At 43.2% G+C, this 17,751-nt stretch overlaps 1 protein-coding gene across 1 annotated transcript in view; it reads right to left on the bottom strand.

Annotated features, from left to right (window-relative positions):
- Nucleotides 1-17,751, bottom strand: part of syde2 (synapse defective 1, Rho GTPase, homolog 2 (C. elegans)) — a 74,759-nt gene that overhangs the window by 5,464 nt on the left and 51,544 nt on the right. Inside the window, exons 6-7 of the mRNA XM_015971027.3 lie at nucleotides 6,636-6,817; nucleotides 5,982-6,213 (exon numbers count right to left, since the gene is read on the bottom strand). Of these exons, the coding sequence (XP_015826513.3) occupies nucleotides 5,982-6,213; nucleotides 6,636-6,817 (414 nt within the window). The remainder of the gene's footprint in view (nucleotides 1-5,981; nucleotides 6,214-6,635; nucleotides 6,818-17,751) is intronic.

Genomic DNA, 17,751 nt, shown 5'->3' with positions numbered 1-17,751 from the left:
AGATTTTTCCTTCAGTCCATTAAAAAAGCAAGAATTGTTCATATTGTTTATTAAAAGATGGAAAGAAACATTCAGAGTCAAAAAAGTAGCTAATGAGTATCAAGAAAAATTCATGTGACCTAAAACCACAATCATTTATGGGATGAAAGCAACCACCCCCCTACACAAACACACACACAGCCAAGCTACATTCCCATGAGTGAATTGGTGTGATGCTGAAGTCAAACCACCCCACGCTGCGATTTTACTCTTATTAATCTGTTTTTAACTAAAACAAACTTAAATATTAACCAAAGAGAAGCCCTGCTTGCTCTCCCTCACTGTATCAGCAAGAAACACAAACACAGTCAGGGTCAAAATGGAGACTAAATTATACATTTGTCCTCTAAATCCAAGATTAGGTTATTTCTGAACAGTTTAAAAGCAGACATGCTGATGTGTTGGAACTGGTTCTGTCATCTGATCAATGTGCCCCCCCCCCCCCCCCCCCCCCCCGACTCTCCTCAGGCTACAAGCTGAACCAATTATCACTTGAAACAAACAGAAATGATCCTGCAGTTAGAGACACTGTTATTTAATTTCAGACATGATTCAATGATGACAAATTAAATCCTTAACCGTCAGCAGGAAGAGCATTGGCTAACTGTGCATTTTCAGATATTTGTTTACTCCGAGCATTCATTAGATTCCATTTAATCCTGTTTCTAATTAGCTTTAAAGATGACTTTATGGTTAATGTTCATGTGTGTGTGTGTGTGTGTGTGTGTGTGTGTGTGTGTGTGTGTGTGTGTGTGTGTGTGTGTGTGTGTGTGTGTGTGTGTGTGTGTGTGTGTGTGTGTGTCTGCTCTCGACTCCCAGTGAGTCGTGGTGGATGGCTGCTTTTACTGAGCCAGGATCCTCTGGAGGTTTCTTCCTGTTAAAAGAGAGTTTTCCTCTCCACTGTCGCTGCATGCTTGCTTAGTATGAGGATTGCTGTAAAGACTCTGAAACTAGTCAGTGACTCGATGCAACCTGTTGAGTTCCTTATATAGGAAACTTTTTACTGATTGGCTTAATGAACTGACCTGTATTGGAATGTTTACTGTGTGAAGTGCCTGGAGACGACTCTCGTTATTTGGCACTTTATAAATGAACTAAAGTGAATAAATGATAATAACTTCCTCCAAAAACTGCAAATATTTCATCCATCTGATCATTTTGCAGATGTATTTTTGTTCTTTTGTGGGAGAAAAACAAAGTATCTGAAGTGAAACCACTGATAGCATATATAATGGATGAACCCTCCACGTCGTCACCCATAGGTTTCTGAAGAGCTGAAATGAAGCCCAGTGGGCGGTTCCCGCCACATCACGCATCTCGTCACTCCCAGAAAATAAAACAATTGAGCTAGGAACAGGGCTAGGAAGGTGGGGTCAGATGACTGACACCCAACAAACTCTGAACACATGTAGCTACGAGCTAACTGAAGCCAGCGAAGGTTGTCGGGCACTTTTAGCCGATAAACGCGCTTGACCAACTCTACCCTCTGTTTCTAGCGTGGAACACTTTTAATGCAAGGCCTTCACTGGAGAAAGCAGGAAGACATGCTGCTTACGCTGACGACTCATCTACTACCTGTCAATCAAAAGAACATGCCCCTAATTATTCATAATTTTAAGCTTTAATTACATTTTAACAATGGGTTACAAAAAAAACATGCCCGTAAGAGTTTATCTATTATACCTAAATGTTTTCTGAACCAGGTTGTAAACACATTTATTTTGTTGGGAAGTTGGCCTTTTTAACATGGGAGACAATGGGAACTAGCTCCTTTCCCCTAGTGGATGAGAAGGGAACAGCAATTTTTGTCACTTCAGCATTGCTTTCGCTTTTGGCAGGCAGATGTTGTCCCTTGAGTGAAACCCACACAAGCAGAAGGAGCTTACAAAACTTAATCTTAAACATTAGAAATATTAGCAATTTGACCTAGATTTTGCTGAGTACAACCTTATTTGTAGATGGTTTCTATTCCCTTATTTGGTTTCAGATGACATCCTTTCTGGTAAAATTGACACATTTGACACCTTGAGCAGATTTTGACTGCATCATGATGGCACAAAACCACACAAGGATGAGGTAATGAACCACAAACACTTTTCACGCTCATACTTCCTGTAAATATTGCACTTATTTTCCCACAAACACTCATTCGCTGCACTTGAATCTGCACAAAGACGTGCAACAGACGGCAGAGCAACAGGGCCTCAGAGGGTTTGGTATGTATGATTGAGAGGCGTGAAGTGTTGGCTGAAAATATCCCATAATGATTGTGAAATGTCAGGGTGAAGCACCGGGGGCTGAAGGGTAAGGTTAAGCCTGGAATGTCTTTAATTACAGTCCAGACGTCCTGCTTTTGACGTTGGGGAGAGGACAGAGTGGAGGTGAGGGTGTAAACGAAGACTTGAGTCTGTAACGAAGACTTTCTGGGAGTTATTACAGGCAGTCGCTACATCAGCAGCAGACAGGAAACCAGAAACGGATCTAAAGTGTGTCTTCAAACTCCTTTTGTGACTTCCTTTTCGCTCAACTGCCAACCAAGGGGCACTGGTGCCACGTTGGACATAGTTAAACAAATAAAACAAGGCCATAGGGACAATATTTCACTCAAAATGTCCAGAATAGTTTTATATTTAAATATATGGTTACATCTTTTGGCTACATCAGTGCAATCCACAGAGGAACTCAAAATGGTGGGGACCTCTGGAACAGTTCTAGATTAGTTCAGATCGTACCTTTCTAACTGAAGTTTCAGTCAATGTGTTTACATGCGATTTAAGTCGATGTAGGTTGATCTAAAGTAATTAATTGGAAGCCTTTATTCTAGTTTACATGTATGTTAGAAAACCAAACTCTCAAATGAAGTGCGTTCCACTCCGCTACCGTAGGTGGCGACATGCGCCCTTTTGTGTCGGTTTTCTTCTGGTTAGCTTATTGCAACACAAATAGAAAACAAATGCTGGCGGGAGTGAAGAAGATGGAGTAAAATCATGATATGCACCATAGTCAAAGGAATGGGGTGTTTCTCAAGTTCAAGGAACCTCGCCTTGATGTCTTGGCCCCGCCCTGGTTGCCTAGGAGATACGTCATCAGGAGCTACCAAGACGTGTTCCAATGTTCATGTTCTAGCGAGGCGTGTGTTCTCCGTTTGTTAGCCATTTAGCTAGCTGAGCAAGGATACACAGGAGGTGTCCTGTAGCCTAGCCTTGCTCAAAAATTACCGAGAACACACCGCGGTATTTTCAAAAGGACGGTGGATCAAAAGCCGGCAGCTACTTCGGGGGCAAATTTCAAGTTTAAAAGTAAGACAGCTAATTTAAAATGTTTTTTTTAAAAGATCCAAATAAGTTATCTATTGTTGGTTAGTTGCTTAGTAGTTGCAGCTTCGGTGGCTAGCGGGTAGTAACTCACTTACATTTTTAATTTAATAAACATATACACAATTTAAAAAGTAAAAGTCTCGTTATATATTTATATTGAAACTTATACGTATAAAATATAACGTTATCTCCCGTGTCAGGTGGCGTTACGTGACCACGTGGTCACGTGATGCAAGTCTGTTCCATTTAACTGTTTTCTTTGACCGAGAAAGGACAGCGTCCTCGTAAGCAAGGCGCCTGGCCTCGCAAGACATCGCCTTGCGAGGCCAGGCATCTTGACATTGAGAAACACCCATGGACTTATTTGGTGTATACTGCACTGTTTGATGTCAGATACCAACTGCATTATCTGGTTACTTCACCTCGATTGGAACCAGTTTGTCTTCAGTCAGAATAACACGTTTACATGCATTTAAAAAATGCTGTCAGTCTGTTTAAGGTAGGGATGCACACTTTCCAAAATGTGCTTAACTGGTTATTAAAGCCATTAAATGGTTAATAGCAATTTATTTCATATCATGTCCTGCTAATTGTAAAGCACATTGAATTGCCTCTGTTTGAAATGTGCTCTAAATAAAGCTGCCTTGCCTTTTTCCAGGTTTTTCTAGACTCAGCCCTCTGATGTTTGCCACATTTTGTTCACTACCGACTATAAAAATGTTTAAAACATATTTTTAATAATTTTTTGAAATATTTTTCATATTCTAATTTATTTTTTGTGAAGCACCTCGTGATTTTTTATCTTGAGAGGCGCTGTATAAAAGATTGTTTTCTTTCTCTCATTTGAAATAAATTCAGTCTGTGGCCTAGTCCACAAGTAGCCGGGGTTTTTTGAAAACGAATATCCGCCCCTCCAAAAACTTGCATCCACACCACCGCGTTTTAAAAACAAACTCTGTCCACACGTACCCGGATAAATACGTTGTTAAGGACATGCCAGACCTGTAGGCGGCAGTACTTCCCCCGTTCTTAACCTCGTCCTTCGTCTGTGGTCTTCCGCAAGGAGCAGTAATTCCGCTTGCAAAAACAAACGAGCAAAAAGCGCTTGGACAATTGATGGATCGGGTAGTGACAGAGCGCAGCTCTGAGGGCATCCATGATGCCGGCTAGTATAAACATAGGTCGCACACGTGATGTCAGCATTTTTTGTCGCGGAAAGGGACGTTGCGGACCTTAAAACTCAGGTTTTGTCCGTCCACACGCAGACACCCAAAACGGAGAAAACGCAGATCTTCACTTTGGCCGGAGTTTTTAAAAAGATCCATTTTCGTGTGAAAAAACTCAGTTTTCGTGTGGATGACAGGCCAAAACGTAGAAAAATATCTATGTTTTGGCAGATCCCCGGCTACGTGTGGACAGGGCCTGTGTGTAACGAATTAATTTAATGTACAAATTTCACTTTTTGAATGGAATTACTGAAATAAATCAACTTTGCAATGATATTCTAATTGTATGACCAGCACCTGTATATACACACTCTTCGGCAGATAATAAACTCATGTCATAATGTCTCCCATCACTTATATGCAGATGATATTCAGCTGTATTGCTCCTTTAAGGGTTCTGAGTTCTACAAACCAATTATTTGCAGTAATTGCATCATCGGTTCGTAATCTCTCATAAACATACTTCCCTGATTTTCTTTGGCACGTGCTTTCCTTAATCCCCCATTGCTGTTGCCAAAATATACAAATATAGGTAATGTTATATTACTGAACTGTTGAAGCCTTGTGCTCCAGCCCGAGCCCTCAGGTCCACAAACCAGAATCTTCTAGATGTTCCAGAGTCCTGGAGATTGCTCTTTCCAGGCTGTTGCACCTCGACTTTATAATGAATTTCCTTTATTTTATGATGAACTTGACCTTTTTATTTAGATCTGCTTTTACTTAATTTTTTTGTGTTTTTAGTTATCTTTTAGGATATTTTTGTTTTTATTGATCTTTGTGATTTTTCTATCCGTGATTCTGTACAAATGTCCAAAAGATACAAAATGTATCAAATGAAGTATTCCTTAACTTGTCGCGAAATTATAAATAAGATAGAATAAAAACATACTTTTCTTTAACAACACGGTTATTAAACTGATTTTAGCTTTGATCATCACTTCTGATTGATGTTGGAAATAACCCGCAGGTTCCCGCATATGTTAGACTGCGCAGACAGCTGCAGCTGGATCAACCAGCTGTCCAGGCAGACACGTGATCTGCTCAGAAAGAAGCTGGTACCGATGATCTCTCCTTAATAAATGTTTCTTTAAAAGGACGTGGAGGGCTACGCCTCTTAAACTGGGCTTACTGGCTTGGCTCTGATTGGTTCTGCCCACTGTGAGGAAGCGCTTGTGGACAGTTTCATCTCTGAGGAGCCAACAGATGGTGGTGAGTGGCTATCAGCCACACCCGTGCCAGTCTGCAGCCTCCAGGATCAAAGCAAGCCCCGCCCCCATACAGCGGGCCTTTGTAGATCAGAACCAGGGAGCTGGGCGGGATTTGTTGAACTACAACTTAATTAAGAGGTGCACGGCCCAGAACATTTAGAAAGAAAAAAACAAACAAACAGGATATTTACCTGGCCAGAGCTGCAGGAGGTAGTGCAGGACTTCGATGTGCTTTTTGAAGTGCAGCGCGCTCGCCAGCTCCTCTGAGTCGATGAAGACTCGGTTGGTGTGGCAAGACGCTTCCTGACGCTGGCTGAGCAGAACTGGGCCGAAACACACTGCCAGGTTCTGACACGTCATCTTGTTCAGTTCCTGGTAGGAGGCCACAAGCTTCAGGTGGTCAAGAAGCTTCCGCAGAGTCATCTGATCCACACACACACACACACACACACACACACACACACACACACACACACACACACACACACACACACACACACACACACACACACACACACACACACAAACACACACACACACACACACACGGAAAATAAGATTATAATGATTAGTAGCTGCAGCAGCAGCAGAGGAGTGACAGAACTTCATCAAACTGATGTGCCAAAGATGTTATTGAAAATGAGAAATAATTAACCTCATAATGAATGAATGAATAAAGAGATATTTTTGCCTTAAAAGGTAGGTAGGTTTTAGGCTGCAGAACCAACAGACCTCAGTCTAACGGTCATCGTCAGAGTTCTGCAGACGCCACCGTTATCACCTAGAGTAAACATCTACATCCCCTCTCCACGAGGAGAGGCGCCAAAGATTTAAATTTCCCCTACCCTCTCCACCTCCGGCAGGATCTCCAGCAGGCTGACAGTGTACTCTGAGTCCGTCTGATCGTTCTCGCACCCAGCTCCTCCCATCTTGAGAGGTCTGGTGGCCATGGTATCCAGCACGGCTTCATACAGAGGCTTGTTGATCAGAGGGTAGGGCAGCTCACGCAGGTAGTCCTTCAGCACACCTGGAAGAAATACGATTAACAGCTAAGTAAAATAATAAATAAATTATAAAACGTATCACATTTTAAGAGAGAAATATGACTCACCCTAGTCATCAAAAAATGTCTTGGTCTTTTTCTGTGTAATTTGAATTACGACATTTGTTGCTAGGTAAATTATACCTAATGTTCAAATTTAAACAAGATGTTTCATAGATAAAACAAAATCCCGTTAATGACTGTGATGATGTGGATAATGTTAATGTTAATGATGTGGATCGTTATGCTGATCTTGGCCCTCTTTCTCCGTACTCAAAACCAGTTGTTACTAGTTTGGGGGTGAAACTTGATGTAGGACTTAAATTTGATGCTCACATCAATTCTGTGATCCGGTCCAGTTTCTTTCACCTGAGACGCCTTGCTAAAATCAAGCATATGCTGTCGAGAGCCCACCTGGAGCGGGTACTGCATGCCTTTGTAATTTCTCGGCTTGACTACTGCAACTCTCTCTACGCAGGGTTGTGTCAGTCAACACTGCTTCGCCTACAGGTTGTGCAGAACAGCGCTGCCAGGTTCCTGACTGGGACCAGGAAACGGGACCACATCAGTCCAGTTCTGGCCTCCCTGCACTGGCTTCCGATTTGCTATCGCTCACAATTCAAAATACTCGTCTTTGTTTATCATTTCTTCCAGGGTGGTGCTCCCCCCTATCTAGCCACTCTCCTGAACAAACATTCCCTATCACGTGCTCTGCGCTCCTCTGACCAAGGCCTGCTCGCTGTCCCTCGGTCTAGGTGTCGTACCCGTGGGGACCGGGCTTTCTCAGTCCTAGCACCGTTACTCTGGAACCAGTTGCCACCCTCAGTTAGGCTGTCCCCTTCTCTGCCAGTCTTTAAGAATCACCTAAAAACCCACCTCCTCCGCTTGGCGTTTCCAGAACATCTTTGATTTTGGCCCTCTTTTATGTTGAATCCATTCCACAGTTTTCATTGGGACACTCAATCCATCCACTCAATCCAAATGTGTTTCACACATTTGTCCTTTACCAGAATGTTTCATCTATCTTATAATTTCCATTTTGTATTTTGTAATTTGAATTTCTTTTATTGTTGATTTATTCAACATATTTACTTACAACTGTACCATGTTCAGCGCTTTGGGCTTCCTGACAGGGTTGCGGAAGGCGCTTTATAAATAAAGCTTTGATTGATTGATTGATTGACTGACTGACAGCTATCATTGAAACTTTAACTTTTATATGGAATACAACACTAAAAAATTGCTGATCTAGGGCTGAATCGAAAATGTATCGCTATCGAAATTTCTGACTCTAACCAATGTAACGTTTTCCGTGACAATAAATACAATAATTTACTCTGATGTTACTTTTACTCTGATGAAACGTTAGTATCTCTTTCGCATCTATCAAAAACGTTTTTCTCACTTTGAGTGCTCCAGCCATCCTCCTTATCTTTCAACTGTGATTGTTCACTGGCCGCCGAGCACTGATTAGTGAGCAGATGACGCTCAAAAGGTTTTGCTTTTAATAAATTTGATAATAAAAAAAAGAACAGATTCGTGGTGGTTGGAGACGTTCAAGTCCCTTTAAGAAGCTGTACCACCTCGAGTCACATGACAACGTGACTCAACATAATACATGTGACAGCCCCATCTAGTGGACAATGATAGATTTCGCGCATACCTGTGGTTATCGTCCATTTATCGTTATCGGCGTGAACTCCTCAATATATTGTGATATTTATTTTAGGCCATATCGCCCATCTCTACACCGATCCCATTCACTTATGACAGTTGATGCCAGGATGGAGGGGATTGGTAAACACCACCCAGAGTAAATATCCAGATTCATTCTCCAAAATGTCACTCTATGCCTGAAATATTTTGGTAACTGACAATATTTCCTGCGTAAGAAAACCAAATCTAAAAAGCTGTAAACCTTTTTGGACTGGAGCTTGTTTGAGGACAAAAGCTTTTCTAGTCGGTGAATCGGCGATGTTTCCAGAGGCTAAGCTAGATTACCTGACCAGTTATAAATAAACCCAAAGCCACGGTCAATGCTGAACAATATCTGTGAACAAGACAACTTGTCCTTTGGAAAAAAGTTGTTAGGCCCGAGCAGCGAAAGCGCTGCGAAGGCCTCTTGTTTTTGCTCCGTTTATTCTTTCTTTTTATTAGGCCCGAGCAGCGAAAGCGCTGCGAAGGCCTCTTGTTTTTGCTCTGTTTATTAGGCCCGAGCAGCGAAAGCGCTGCGAAGGCCTCTTGTTTTTGCTCTGTTTATTATTTATTATTCTTAGCCCGCTTTGAACGGCTTTTTGGGGACCTTATCATACCCCAAAACTCACAATATTTTGCACACTTGTCAGGCCTGGTGAAAAATTTGATATTTTAAAGGTCCCAAAAAAATCGCAAAGAAAATGGCTGAACAGCGCCCCCTAGAAAGTGAAAAAAAAAAAACTCTCCATAAAGCTTAGTTTGTCGTACAGTTATGAAATTTGGTACACTTGTAGTACTCAACAGTCCGCACAGAAAAGTCTCTTGCAGGCATGGTCAATATCAAACAGGAAGTCGGCCATTTTGGGTTGAAATGGCGGTTTTTAGCCGTTTTTGCCGTTTTTAGGGTCCGTTTCTGATTGGATTGCTCGATCATTTTTCGCACGATCGACTCAAAACTTGTGTAAAATTGCTCAGAAGGGATGGGCGAACAAAATGAGACAAGGATTCTGACTTTTCGTATATGTTGAAGGGGCGGGGCCAGGCCTCAAAGTTTGACTACTCGCCAAAAAAATATAAATTGTTATAACTTCATAACTGAATGTAACAGAGTTACAAAAAGTGCTGTGGTCATTCGTCATTGGCCGACAAAGGAAATTGAGTGGTCGGATGATGAATCACACAAGCCCCGCCCCCTCAGGAGCAAAAAGGTCAAGTTTTACTGTGAAAGGTCCCAAATTGCCCCATTACACTTAATCACCACAAATTTGTAGCTGTTAACTCAAGACAAGTTGGGGTTGCTTGGCGTCACTTTATGGGAGTTTTCGGCAAAGGGCGGGGCTGTGGCGGCGCGGCGAAGTCAGGCGTACCGCCGTGGCCTTACGTTTGCCTCCCATTTCGTCATTTCTAAAGATATCGTCACGAAACTTCTTGTGAGTGATCCTAGTCTGGCCCCTCAAACAATTTGATGTCAACATCCGGTGGGCGTGGCCTATTTTCTGAAATAGCGCCCCCTAGGACCATTAAAACTGTCAGCCCCAAGCCATGCTTTGACTGAGGATTACGAAATTTGGTACACTAATGTGGTATCTCAGGACCTACAAAAAAGTCTCTTGGAGCCAAGTGCAAAGTCGCACAGGAAGTCGGCCATTTTGGTCCAAGTGCGCGATTTAGTGGTTTTCGCACACGTTGTTTGGAGAGTGATGCTCCGTCGCCCTTTTCACCAATCTCCTTCAAACTTCTGCTATATACTCTTAAGACATAGGGGAAAAAATCCAACCGTCGGATTTTTCAAAAGTTGAAAGGTGTGGGCGTGGCTAAGCCTCAAACTTTGACCTGTCGCCATGCCACTCTTTTTTTCACAGCTCCCTACTGGACTCCTTTTACCCAAACACCAGGATTCTGTGGCAAACAGCAGTAGACAACTTGAGGTTACTTTGTCTCCAGTACTGGCAGGTTTTGAAGAAAGGCGGGGCTTTGGGAGCATGGTGAAAATCGCCATCACGCCATGGAAATACGTTTGCCTCTCATTTCTTAAGTTATCGAGATATCACCTCGAAATTAGTTGTGAGTGATCCTAGTCTGACCCCCAATAGAAATGGACAGCTAAAATTTGTGGGCGTGGCCAATTTTCTGAAATAGCGCCCCCTAGGACCATTAAAACTGTCAGCCCCAAGCCATGCTTTGACTGAGGATTACGAAATTTGGTACACTAATGTGGTGTCTCAGGACCTACAAAAAAGTCTCTTGGAGCCAAGGGCAAAGTCGCACAGGAAGTCGGCCATTTTGGTCCAAGTACGCAATTTAGTGGTTTTCGCACACGTTGTTTGGAGAGTGATGCTCCGTCGCCCTTTTCACCAATCCATTTCAAACTTCTACTATATACTCTTAAGACGTAGGGGAAAAAATTCAACCGTCGGATTTTTCAAAAGTTGAAAGGTGTGGGCGTGGCTAAGCCTCAAACTTTGACCTTTCGCCATTACTTTACTTGACTTAATAACTCCCATGTGCATGATCAGATCTTTTTCAAACTTTGTCTGTGTGATCCTTGACCATATCTGTAAAAAATGACAATGTGGACAGCTGACATCACCTAAGCCCCGCCCCCTGACTACAGGAAGTCTTTTTTCTATGCTGAAATGCCCATATTTGTCCCCTCTAATTTAGTCAACATGACACCAAGGTCATGCACTGTCTTCATGATGCTGTATTGACCATTCAGATCTGATAGCTTTCCAGAAAGGGAGGGGCTTTGATGCCATGGCGAATTCTGGCGTAACGCCGTATCCTTACAATTCAATTTAATGGTGAGCTCAGAGGGGATGCTGAGTCAGGGTGAGGTGCGGACTAGGAGGCCATTAGCGGTTTCTAGTGTCCGGGTGGTTGACGTTTCTCTTCTGCCAGACGTGCCCTGGTGCCTCGGGCTGCTGGCCAGGCTGGAGCGGCGCGGAGCTGCGAGGGCCGAACGACGCTGCTTGCAGCTTTAATTTATTATTCCGGTGCCGCTTTGAATGGCTTTTTGGGGACCTTAACATACCCCAAAACTCACAATATTTTGCACACTCGTCAGGCCTGGTGAAAAATTTGATATTTTAAAGGTCCCAAAAAAATCGCAAAGAAAATGGCTGAACAGCGCCCCCTAGAAAGTGAAAAAAATACCTCTCCATAAAGCTTAGTTTATCGTACAGTTATGAAATTTGGTACACTTGTAGTACTCAACAGTCCGCACAGAAAAGTCTCTTGCAAGCATGGTCAATATAAAACAGGAAGTCGGCCATTTTGGGTTGAAATGGTGATTTTTAGCCGTTTTTGCCGTTTTTAGGGTCCGTTTCTGATTGGATTGCTTGATCATTTTTCGCACGATCGTCTCAAAACTTGTGTAAAATTGCTCAGAAGGGATGGGCGAACAAAATGAGACAAGGATTCTGACTTTTCGTATATGATGAAGGGGCGGGGCCAGGCCTCGAAGTTTGACTACTCGCCAAAAAAAAATTAAAATGCTATAACTTCATAACTGAATGGAATAGAGTTACCAAACTTTTGGTGGTCATTTGTCATCCACCCACAAAGTAAATTGAATGGTCGGATGATGACATCACACAAGCCCCGCCCCCTCAGGACCAAAAAGGTCAAGTTTTACTTTGAAAGGTCCCAAATTGCCCCATTTCACTTAATCACCACAAATTTGTAGCTGGTAACTCAAGACAAGTGGAGGTTGCTTGGCGTCACTTTATGGGAGTTTTCGGCAGAGGGCGGGGCTGTGGCGGCGCGGCGAAGTCAGGCGTACCGCCGTGGCCTTACGTTTGCCTCCCATTTCGTCATTTCTAAAGATATCGTCACGAAACTTCTTGTGAGTGATCCTAGTCCGGCCCCCCAAAAGATCTGATGTGAACATCCGGTGGGCGTGGCCTACTTTCTGAAATAGCGCCCCCTAGGACCATTAAAACTGTCAGCCCCAAGCCATGCTTTGACTGAGGATTACGAAATTTGGTACACTAATGTGGTGTCTCAGGACCTACAAAAAAGTCTCTTGGACCCAAGTGCAAAGTCGTACAGGAAGTCGGCCATTTTGGTCCAAGTACGCGATTTAGTGGTTTTCGCACACGTTGTTTGGAGAGTGATGCTCCGTCGCCCTTTTCACCAATCTCCTTCAAACTTCTGCCATATGCTCTTAAGTCATAGATGAAAAAATTCAGTCGTCGGATTTTTCAAAAGTTGAAAGGTGTGGGCGTGGCTAAGCCTCAAACTTTGACCTGTCGCCACGCCACTCTTTTTTTCACAGCTCCCTACTGGACTCCTTTTACCCAATCAGCAGGAATCTCTGGCAAATAGCAGTAGACAATGTGAGGTCACTTGGTATCCAGTAGTGGCAGGTTTCAAAAAAAGGCGGGGCTTTGGGAGCATGGCGAAAATCGCCATCACGCCATGGAAATACGTTTGCCTCTCATTTCTGCAGTTATCGTGATATTGCTACGAAACTTCTGGTGAGTGATCCTAGTCTGACCCCCAAGAGAAATGGAGAGCTGAAGTTTCTGGGCGTGGCCTATTCTCTTAAATAGCGCCCCCTAGGACCATTTAAACTAATATCCCCAAGCCATGCTTTGACTGAGGATTACGAAATTTGGTACACTAATGTGGTGTTTCAGGACGTACAAAAAAGTCTCTTGGAGCCAAGCACAAAGTCGCACAGGAAGTCGGCCATTTTGGTCCAAGTACGTGATTTAGTGGTTTTCGCACACGTTGTTTGGAGAGTGATGCTCTGTCGCCATTTTCACCAATCGCCTTCAAACTTCTGCTATATACTCTTAAGACATAGGGGAAAAAATTCAACCGTCCGATTTTTCAAAAGTTGAAAGGTGTGGGCATGGCTAAGCCTCAAACTTTGACCTTTCGCCATTACTTTACTTGACTTAATAACTCCCATGTGCATGATCAGATCTTTTTCGAACTTTGTCTGTGTGATCATTGACCATATCTGTAAACAATGACAATGTGGACAGCTGACATCACCTAAGCCCCGCCCCCTGACTACAGGAAGTTATTTTTTTATGCTGAAATGCCCATATTTATCCCCTCTAATTTAGTCAACATGACACCAAGGTCATGCACTGTCTTCATGATGCTGTAATGACCATTCAGATCTGATAGCTTTCCAGAAAGGGAGGGGCTTTGATGCCTTAGCGAATTCTGGCGTAACGCCGTAACCTTGCAATTCAATTTAATTGTGAGCTCAGAGGGGATGCTGAGTCAGGGTGAGGTGCGGACTAGGAGGCCATTTGCGGTTTCTGGTGTCGGGGTGGTTTACGTTTCTCTTCTGCCAGACGTGCCCTGGTGCCCCGGGCTGCCGGCCAGGCCGGAGCGGCGCGGAGCTGTGAGGGCCGAACGACGCTGCTTGCAGCTTTAATTTTATTTGTATTTATTGTCACAATCCTTTTATAAAAATCCCAAAGCCACAACATCACTTCCCTCTCCTCCACCCACCGCCTTTCTTCTTCTTGCCTTGGACTGACAGCCTTACGACTGACTGTAAATCCACTGATATCTCCTTAGGCACGCCTTAACACGCTAATTTTTAAATCCCTGATTTGCTTTTTAAAGCAGACTGAGGCTTAATTCTTTTCAGGCTTTTTATAACATAAATAAAGCTTTGATTGATTGATTGACTGAACACAGCTGTGGCTTTATTTTTCCTCAGAGTAACCAGGAAGACTGAAACAGAAGGTGATGCCTCATGTTGTTCAGTCTTCGTTTTCATCTAAGATGTCATTCACTGAGAAACGGTGTCATACTTGTTCTTTTTAAGATACAATCATTCTGAGCTACACATGCGTGCTGAACGTGAAAAATGTATCCAATCCCTAAGCCTGATTTAGCCACGAAAAGAAAACAGACAAGAAAATAATCATGTCAGAAAAAGCCAGTATCTTCTACAACACTGAGAAAATGTCCATTCATGGTCCCGCCCACCTTGGTTTGCGAGCGTGGAAGGCTGTTATGAATTTAGCGTCCAGAAGAGATCGGAGTGCACCATGGCTAGTAAAAGCTAACCATTAGCATGAGCAACTCCACAGCATGCCAGAACACATTTGGGCTTGTGTTATTTGCAATGATAAAACATCAGTGTTGCATTTTCAGTCTAAGAAAGAAGATGAAGGCAGCGAGAGGGTTGTTTTGCTGTTTTTTTGTAAGCCAATCGGAGACGAGATGCTTATATCTCATGAATATTAATGAGAAAGACTCACAAGACTTTCATACTAGAGACCACTAACTTAGAAATCTGGATGGACCGTGGCAGAACCTCAGCAGGTCTACCATTGCCCCCAAATTCCACTACCTCCGCTCCACTCCGCTCCGCTCCGACACGAACGCCGGAGCAAAATCGGTCCCGTTGTAGTCAATCAGAGCAATTCCACTACTGCTGCCGTGCTCCGGCAGTGCGGCGCCGTGCGCCGCCCTCTGTTCCGGCAAAAATAGAATTGATCCTATTTTCGCCGAATGCCGGAGCACCTCCGCAGTAAATGGACAGAAATCACAACCGCCCAACAGGAAAAGGAGCAAGCACAACTTCCATTTTTCACAATAAATCGATAAACAAAAGGCATTTTTTGTTTCATATGCACAGGTTTAACAACTTTTAACAACTATCAATGGCGGCTGAAGTTTAAATGCACAAAAGTAAGCCATAAATACAGTTTCCACTATCAAAGTAGTCACACTTTGTTGATCCAAACACTGCTGATCTCTCAACACAAATGATGGGCAGATTAAACAGTTCATGCCGATGCTTCTCCCACACAACGGGTGTTTAAATCTAACTTCCACGTTTATTGCTCGGACTGTATCGCAAGATCTCGAAAATCCCGCGCATGCTTGTTTGCCCCCCTCAGGTCTCCGCACCGGAGCGGAGCCGTTGTAGAGCGGGTACCAAGAAAAATTGAGTTTGGAAGCGAGCGGCTGCGGAAGGCGGGGGCGGACCGGAGCGGAGCGGAGTGGAGGTAGTGGAATTTGGGGGTTGGTCTGACCAGTTTTGTGTCTTGCCAATCAGACCGCTCCATCGGTTTGGCGGATGAATTGATGTGACAGAACAACTAAGATGACATTGACTCGTTTGAAACGGCTTTGGCATCAACATTTTGGACTTGGGCTTTTCTTTGAGTCAAGAGCAAAAAGAGGTACTTAAGTCCTTTATTTACAAAAAGGATGTATTTGTGTTTTCTTCAACAGCGTATGGCAGACCGCCCCATTGATTAACATCCATAGAGGTCAGTACGTCACGTTGTTTGCTGTCCAATAGCATGTGCAGACAGCTTCTGTCCCATGACTGAGATCTGTCTGTGGGTCATGGCCAAACTTTTTAACACACACACACACACACACACACACACACACACACACACACACACACACACACACACACACACACACACACACACACACACACATGAAATAGGGATGTAAGAAAATATCGATATGGCAACATATCGTGATATTTTTTCTTGCGATATTACATCGATATTCAAAAGCCGTATATCTAATTTTTGGAAGATTTTTCATTCAAACATTTGTGTATTTTCTTCTTTTTTTTGGTGTAATTCAAACGCCGATCGCTAGTTGGCAGCAGTGTGCAATGGGTTTTGTTTCCACCATTGAAAGGTAAATCCCTCTGTTATGGTTCAGATACCTCATGTCAAACAGGTTGCATATCAGTTTGGACTGTTTATTTAATGTTCCTACAATAAATTCAGTCTAAAAAAAATCGCCAATAACGTCTGACTGAATGTATCACAATATAATGTGATACAATGTATCATCTCCCCTGTATCGTGATCCGTATCGCATCGCCTAAATTTCACCAATACACATCCCTAATATAGAAAATGGCTTGCCAGGGTAAGAGACCACAGCAGATTTGTTGAAAAACAAGTGAATGAGAGCTTTAAATATGGAGAAATAAGGGATTACGGTTGTCAAGCACATCCTTCAAAGTGTCGGAAGGGGCAGATTGGATAATAAATCGGCACGGTTACCCTGCCACATGAACCAGGCCTACAGCTATAACATTTCACTTGACATTTTCTAACTTCGGGTAAACAAACAGACACATGCATGTGCAAATCCTGAGAAAACAACCAAACAACAAGCATTTATCATATCAGTCCTCCCATCTCAGGTAGACCGACACCATGACAGCAGGGCCAAACTTTTAAGTTAAAGTCCCATAGTCATCATCACACACTGGTGGAATTAATCTCCACATTTAACCCATCCCCATGGAGGGGAGTAGTGAGCTGCAGCAGTGGCTGTGCTCAGGAACTATTTGGTGGTTTAACCCCCGATCCAACACCTCAAAGCTGAGAATCAAGCAGGGAGGCATTAGGTCCCATTCTTAACGTCTTTGGCATGACCCGACCGGGAATCGAAGCCCGATCTCCCAGTCCCAGGATGGACACTCTACCACTAAGACACTGAGCTGTGTCATGATCTGCCCCAGCCTCCCTGACTGTGTCTCTCCTGCCTTGATTAACCTTATTGTTCTCACCTGTCCCTCGTTACTCTGCCCATGTGTTCCTGATTTCCCTGTGTATTTATACCTCCCTCCTTGTTGCTGTCTTCGTTGGATCATTGTTTGTTCATGCGTGTTTTGTCCCGTCTCTCCCGTTCCACCATTAAACCATTTTTATTTTGTCATCCGTGCCTGCTTTCCTGCCTCCTGAACCCTCCACCACACTTGGTTCGCCATCTCCACCCTCACATCATGACAAGCTGGTTAAAATGGCTAAAAGGCAAACAATCTTTTATTTTAGACCTGCGTCACATACTTTCTGATTCTTACTGTTTATCAACACAAGATGTGCCTTCCGAGAATAGTTGATTCTTTCAATCAAATGGATGAAAACGTTTTGTTCAAGGCTACTATTATAACTTATTTATAAGTTAAAACGTATATTCTGTAATTATTCATCAACAGGTTCTTTTGCTCATATAAGAAATAAATAAAAGGAGTATTTACATTGGCTTGTCTCCACTGTCAGCTGCAGTTTCCTCACCTTTTCGGAGGAGAAGTGCAGCTGACAGTCGGAACATGTCAAGGTAAGAAAGACAATTCGTGGAAACGTTTCTTTGATACTGACAGTCAGATTGTTTCATCATGAGAACACAAACTGTCTGGAATTATCCTGTTTTTGTTTCTGCGACAGAAAAACAACTCAGCTGTGTACGTGTGTGTG

The sequence above is a fragment of the Nothobranchius furzeri genome, chromosome 8 (assembly GCF_043380555.1).
Source record: "Nothobranchius furzeri strain GRZ-AD chromosome 8, NfurGRZ-RIMD1, whole genome shotgun sequence".
Lineage (NCBI taxonomy): Eukaryota > Metazoa > Chordata > Actinopteri > Cyprinodontiformes > Nothobranchiidae > Nothobranchius > Nothobranchius furzeri.
This window is presented reverse-complemented; position numbering and strand designations above follow the sequence as displayed.